The 7500-nt window shown below is 38.0% G+C and overlaps 1 protein-coding gene across 1 annotated transcript in view; it reads left to right on the forward strand.

Annotated features, from left to right (window-relative positions):
- The first annotated feature begins 5881 nt into the window (after positions 1–5881).
- The window catches only part of LOC125028181 (ribosomal RNA processing protein 1 homolog A-like), a 9724-nt gene continuing 8105 nt past the window's right edge, over positions 5882–7500 (forward strand). The window contains exon 1 of the mRNA XM_047617564.1: positions 5882–6035. Coding sequence (XP_047473520.1) covers positions 5921–6035 — 115 coding nt within the window. The 5' untranslated portion in view covers positions 5882–5920. The remainder of the gene's footprint in view (positions 6036–7500) is intronic.

The following is a 7500-nucleotide window of genomic DNA, read 5'->3' on the forward strand; positions in this document are numbered from 1 at the left end:
AGAAGTTGCAATTGTCGCCTGGAGGTTACTGCTGTGACTGGGCACCACGGCGGGTAAGGACAAAAGCCGAGTCAGCACCAGCTGACACACGTTAGCGAGTCGACATTAGTCTACACAGGCCGGCCTCCCCTCATTGGCATAGCCCGGGCGAAGTTCAGCTTCGCATACCGGACTTATCCTTATCCTTAGAATGGTAATTGCCGATTGTTTCGTTTTTGGAAGATCCGAGAACGATGAAGCCCATGAGGTTCCTCCGTCAGTATATCAAATGTCATTTCATAGAAAAGGGACGACGCACTTCCAACAGTTACAAAGCAGCGAGGGGGGGGCAGTTGCCCCCAGTTGCCCCCCCCCCCCTAAATCCGCCACTGGTTGCCTGTGGTATGTAGTATATATAAAAGGCTAGATTCCCATTAAAAAATGTATATGCATTACATTACCAAGAGTCTACAATACAGTTTTATTATACCTTCTAAATTTATATAGATATATAGACCTTTACATATGTGTAACTTACTTTTCCTCATTGAAAATTATTCATTATAGTGGCAATATCAGGTTGCATATCATGCATTTTCATAGTGTTATTATAAACAATATTAAGTTACTCCAAGTAATCCTCAAATACAGCTAATTTAAAATCCTTTTCTTTATTATACATTGTAAAGAACGTCACGAACTCCCTCGTAATTAATCATGAATATTATTTCCTTACACAGTATCTTATGTCATTTACACAACAGAAAATATTAAAATCACTCTACATTGCACCATACCCATACAATTATATAAACCTAAATGTTGTTTTTCAACCATATTGGCATAAAAAAGTTCCAATACCAAATAAACGATTGGAGACTGGGAACCAGAATTCAAGATTCGGAAACAGAATGCAAGAAAGGAAAAGAATGGAGGGACCATGTTTGCCGGACGGGGAACGGTAAGAGCCAACAGGCGAACTGGAATGGACAATTCCCCAACTAAATGTTAAAACGGCCATGTTCTAATGCATCTAATACCACAATAAATGTTGCATTACAAAGAAGTGCAAGGATGCCTACAGAAAAATACAAGCAGTTATACATTTTTTGCAAGGTAATTACTGAAAGTTAACACATTAAAAAATCTATCATATTTATCATCTTTCTCATTTTCTTTTTCTTTTTTTTTCAAAAGAATCGAAAAAGGATGTTCGAGTTTACTGAACAAATAAAGTATCTGCCTGGCAAGATTCAACATGTCACTGACATTGAATAGCACGTCAGTTACAAGAGCCAAAAATGATTGTGCTTTTCCTTTGTAACTAGTTCCTCTCTGTCATTCAGACAATTCAAAACATGATTCTTCAAACAATATATATTTAGCCTGTTTTATTCTGAAGAAATATTTTTTTTCAAGAGGGCCCAAAATATCAACCGTGTAATTCAATATAGGTCAAGTTGATTGTTACTTCCTCTTTGGCACCACGCCGCGAACCCTCATTTCATATATCCTTCGTATTACACAAGACCGTCAGGATGACGAAAGATATAATGATGGAACTTGTGTGTTGTAAAAAAAAAAAAAAAAAAAAAAAAAAAAAAAAAAAAAAAAAAAAAAAAAACATAGAAGAGAAACATGCGATATGCTGAAAACCTACTAGTGAGCCCAAAGCGACTATCGCCTGGTTTATAGAAAAAAATGATCTGAATTGTGCAAATGCTATACTTCTATGGTGATATGAGGAAGTATTACTAAAGCACCATCAATTAAGTTTATACATAGATTTCAACATAAATGGAATATCTATGGTTAGGGAAATGTTAGCTTGGAAACAAAACAGCAACATCAGTGAAAACGATGGATTATCCGACAGTTCAGCCACTATAGTACGCTTCTGTGGCGTTCTCTTTAGACTCCAATTTATCAGATGTAGACGACCAGCGTATAATGAAAAAGTACATTAGAGATAATTTCCCCCGAAAATGTCAGATCCTAAGTTGTTTCACTGACTTGGCTGCGACGAAGAACATTACTTACAATCTCATGGTTGTATCGGTTGTAAATTACCAGTAAGACCAGCAAAGAAAGACCTGATCCACGGGTCCATCCATGATTATGAAGTAGCCTTTAATGTGGAAGACAATAGTGGCAAGGTTAGAGCAGATTATTTTACGATTCAGATAAAATAGGTTCAGTGTTACAGAAGTGGCTGAACTGTAGGATAAACCATTAAACCATTGTTTTTACTAATAATGCAGCATTGTTTGAATAGTAACTTTTTTCTCATGGATATTAAAAAAAGAATGAAATGTGTGTACAAATGACACAAATATTTTTTCGATAGCAATATCACATGAAATTTGTCATTTCATGTGCTCTCCAAAAACAAACGAAATGTTACTTTACCCTGATGGAGTATGAAAATATTATTGCGATTTACGCATTTTAAGGTATACATTCTCGCATTTATGTGATTGTTTTATTACACATTTCCGTACATCACATTGTAAGAAAGTGGCATTCCGTACTAGTAAAGCTGAGGTAAAAAAAAAAAAGTTGTGTCTTCTGTCTATTATGTTGTATTTTTTACAAAGGAAGATGCGGACTGGATCTTTTTCAGGAAGACATTGCTTCGGATAAGTCCATCCCACTTTCTATTTCGATCTTGTATGCCAGATACAGTTCTCAAAATATGTGCCTCTTCGCTAAAAAAATAAAAGGGAGAAAATCTAAAAAAGTTGCCTAGACATTTGCTGAACATTGCCTCTGAATAAAAATCAACTATTCCCAACTCCTTCAATCAGGAACTGAGTTACAGAAAACAAAGTATGGTGTTTTTCTACCCTTATTGCCTTCTTGAGAATGGCAGTCATACCCGTAAATGAGGATGGATTGGGTCTCTCCTGCTTCATTCAGTTTATTCTTCAGCAGCGAATGGATTTTGACAGATGAATGCTCTGACAATTCCGTTTATTTTTCAGCACTGTTTTTAATTTAAGTGACGATTCTGCCGATACTCTAAGGCTTGCTCAATAATCTCTTCCATTACTACTTGTTTAACCAGTCTCATCGCTATCAACTGTATGCCATTATCATTGACAACAGGAAGTTCTCTGGGCGGGAGAAGCTATTGTTAGCAAGCACAGGGCGAATGACAGCCAGCGTCAACTCTTGAAGGAGTTCCGTCATGAAAAAAGACATTTTGGGTGCCATCCTGACACGAGGTTTTGGCTCGAACGGGAGCATCGTAGTTCACGAACTTGCGATGTTGCTCCCCTAGCATGCAAGTTGCAATACGCGATTAGCTTTCATAAGCCACCTGGCATTATTAAGCAGTCCAGGTTGGTCAGATGATACTGACCTTTCAGACCACTTGTAACTTCTGAGAAAATGCAGGTTCTTCCAGTAATAAGCCCATAGCCAGCAGCTAGGAGGCCCTTTGAGTCAAATTTAGGAGACTGACTTACTCATCTGCAGCCTTTAGAACCTGTTGTTGAACCGTCTCAAAATACATTCGAAAAATTATTTCAAATATATGCAACAAATAAGCAAGCCATTGTCTGCCCAAATGTTCCAAGCACACAGATTACCCCATTTGGTTCCTAGTATTAACAATTGTCCCACCACATATGATAGCTATATTTTCGCCGTTCCATTCTCGGGAGATCAGGGGCGTCACTTAAGGGGGGGGGTATGGGGGGTCACCCCCCCAACTCTTAAAAAAGCCTCTTTTTGCAGGGCAAAATCTACTTCTGCAGGGCAAATTTCCTCTTACGGAATCTGCCTCAATAGTTAATAAGTATTCAAGATATATAAATAACTATATGAAACTAATTGCTGATGATACTTGATTTATAACATACTTGATTTATAACATTTATAACAGGCTACTTATAAAGAGCTAGTGAGCATTTTCTTTTTCGTGATTTGCAGGGCAAAAATTATTTTTTCAGGGCAAATTTACCCGTCACCCCCCCAACTCATAACATGAAGTGACGCCCCTGCGGGAGATACGTTATCACCGTAAACGACATCAGAAGTAAGTAATAAACCCGAATGGTGTTTTCCCTTACGATTCTCTGACCGTCTGGTTTTCTTGGACGTCTGAGCAAGTTTCGAAACCGAAACAAACGCCAATTTGCAAACTCAAAAATAAAAGTTGTTGGAGTACCATTGTCTCATTTCCTAAAATAGTTTGGGGTCCATACCCTGGGGGTATGAGAAGCAAATGTTGCGGGAATGGGAAGAAGTGTGGACTGTGGCTGCTAGTTCCCAAAACATACATTCAGATTTTTCTCAGCGAAGTTCCAGACTAAGAAATACATATTTCTTTGACTGTCTACTGGAAGAGACAACGAAGTTCGTCATTTTTAAGTGGACACATTTATTCATTTAACTTCATATGATCAACATTAGCAATTTCTGTTATGCCATACGGTCCCAATATTTGTAATATGATTTCTTCCATCACTGCGACTGGAAATGGTAAGTGTATGGTTCACTAATATATGCATCAAAATAAAGAAAGATTCTAATTTGCAGTTTGCCTGCAACAATGTGGTCTCCAGAAAAAAAAATACAACGAATAGCCCTTGTAACAGCCACTCCGACGATGAACACAGCTGCTTTGAAACGCTCCGCGCCTCTCGAGGATAACCTGGTTTATAGGCATACTGTTATCGTTTCAGAAAACTGGAAATACCACCGCCTCATGACACGAAGGGAAGTGTTTAAAAGACGCTATCGAGGAAAGGAAATAAAATTATTAAATAAAAGAGCAAGATAAAAAAAAGAGTAAGATAAAAACGGTGAACTAGAGTCCTCATTAGTGGAACTGGACTGTACAGTTGCGGTATATTAAGCAAGTGTTATGTTCGAGAAATTAAAATCGAAATTCTAACAGAAATGTGCTAAAAATCATCTACCGAAAATCAATCCATGGCCAATAGGTAAATCAATATAGAAATTTACCGAGAGTCAAGGCGCGTTGAGACTACGGATATACAAACTAGAAAACATGCACGCACGTGGTAGCACAGTCTCATGGGAGGGACGTCAACTCGTTTATTCAGGAGAGCCAATGAAAATATAAGCACACTCGTGGTAAGGAGGAGAAACATTCCTTAGTGTAAGGAGAGGAAGGAAAGCTAAAGGTAGCTAGCTACCTTGAGGGGGGGAAATGAGTACCAAAGGGGAGAGACACCCCTTGGAGCACATTGTATGCGGACCACATTATATAAACGTGTAACACGAAACAGAATTATGTTTTAATTGTTTTAACATATCAATATCTACATAATAGACAAAAAGGCAATAAGCCATTCATACACTAAAAGCGAAACAGATTTTCTTGGCTAGAGCAGCAAATAGGATGCATGGTACGGAAATACAATTGCACACAGATTTTACAGCAGACTTGCATACTCTTGTTTATTTAATTATTGTGCGATAATGATTATCTCTTTATCATCGAGGCACAAATTTCTGATGAAAGTTACAAGCGGAACTGATATTAACAATTCAAATACATACATCTATTATATCATATTACTATACCATATTGTTGATTTATTAGATTTTATAATTATATTGTTATACATATTACTTTAACATATCATGCTGTTGTGTATTATACATTACACTGTATTTATTATTATTTCGGAGAAAAGAAGGCACTTCTAGCCGTCTCCAAACCCCAAACAAGAACTTTCATCTTTTAAAAGTTAGACAAATGGTTTTAAATACATTTATGTCATTTGCAAAATACATACTTTATATATGTATTAAAAAAGATAATAATTTTCATTTTATTGAATATAGGTAAACCCATGTTATTAGTATTGCCAAAATAGTACGTTCTTAGCCCTCCTCACCTTGATGAAAGTGCACGCCCTCACACACCGACACGGGAGAGGGAGTCCGAGTCCAACGTGAGACGATGCAGGAAAATTTATTCGCCCAAAAACTCGCCGACAATGACAAGAAAAATAGAGATAAAGCTATTAAAACGCTTAGGAAATATTTTTCTGCGAGATCTACCGCGAAAAGAAGGGGTAAGGATGAACATGCCGATTTTTCTTCTAAATGTTAACAGGATAATAGACCACGATGCAGGTCTTTTACGATTTCCAGAAAGTGTGATTTAAATGCATTTGTGTCTACCATGCCAGGTACATAAGATGTTGATATATCAACGAAGTGTGTACCGAATTAAATTGCATGTTGTTGGTAAGATATTACGATTTTATTAAACGAGACCGTACCCCAGATACCATTACTCAGCCAAGATCGGGGACATTCTGGGAACCCAAACATTACCTGATTCACAAAAAATCTTCCTAACCCCAAGGACTTAGTCTTTATGCTGTATTAACTGGAACCAGCTCATCAGTGCATTACAAGATAGAAGTCTCCAGCATGAGGTATAGTTTAGGTTTGGCATGATAAGCAATAACCTAGGAGTGAGTGAGCTAACAATTACAAAAATATAGAAACACTGCATAATCAAACCCTGCCATTTCTCAGTTGCAATTTGTGCCCTTCTCTTTTGTTGGGCCTTTTATTGCTATTGTTCAACAGATTTTAAGATGTAGACTGATTCCACAAACAAAGTGACTCTACTTACTGTAAAGTAATGCAATGTCTGTTGATTAGTTTTATGGATGGTCCTGTCGTGTCAGATTTGTCTGACACACTCTCCTGCTGTAAATACATGAAGGATTCTTTGTTTTCCTGGTGGGGAATGGGGGATGATAGCCCCCTAGGAGGGGAGTCACACAGGGGGCACAGCCCCCCTCATTAGACAATATAGTGACTGATATGGTACTGTGTTTACAGCAGAGTTTGAGAAATCCACATTGTGCACACACAACTGAAACTCCAGGAAAGATAGTAAACATCACAATACAGTACTGTAAACAGCCACAGCCTTCTAGAAATGGTACATATTCAGAAGACCTTCACTCAAGTGCTCAGGAAAATAGTAGTTAAGATGGATTCTTCTCATTACTACCCACACGTGCAGGACTTTTGTCGCTGAAACTTGCCAAACCCCCACATTCTTGGTCTTGGTAGCTGTTCTGCATTTGAGTATAGGGTGACCAATTCTTTGTAAATCATTTATAATTTGCCCTGTATATCTCTGGTACCTCTCATGCATTCCCCTGCTATCAGCACAAAGGTTGTAGGTATTGAGAGAGTTCCATGGGATAATTTTATACATAGGCCTATGGGTAGTAGATTGCATTGATACCACTATCGTATAATCAGCTCCATTTTTACAGTATGGACACATTTGCCAGTCCCCAACTCCACGTCACAAACTTTATCCAATAATTGAAACTGACGTGACTGGACAAGGGGAGGGTTGGTGGGGCTCTGCCACCCAACATCCTGGCAAACATTGTCTTCACTTCAGCTGGAATTTGGAAGGACTGAGTGGTCTTAGGCTCCTTTCTGCGATCTTTTTCTAATGTTTATGGCATGATCGTTTGTGTCTGCAGATTATTTCTTGTACCA

Source organism: Penaeus chinensis, chromosome 8, assembly GCF_019202785.1.
Source record: "Penaeus chinensis breed Huanghai No. 1 chromosome 8, ASM1920278v2, whole genome shotgun sequence".
NCBI lineage: Eukaryota > Metazoa > Arthropoda > Malacostraca > Decapoda > Penaeidae > Penaeus > Penaeus chinensis.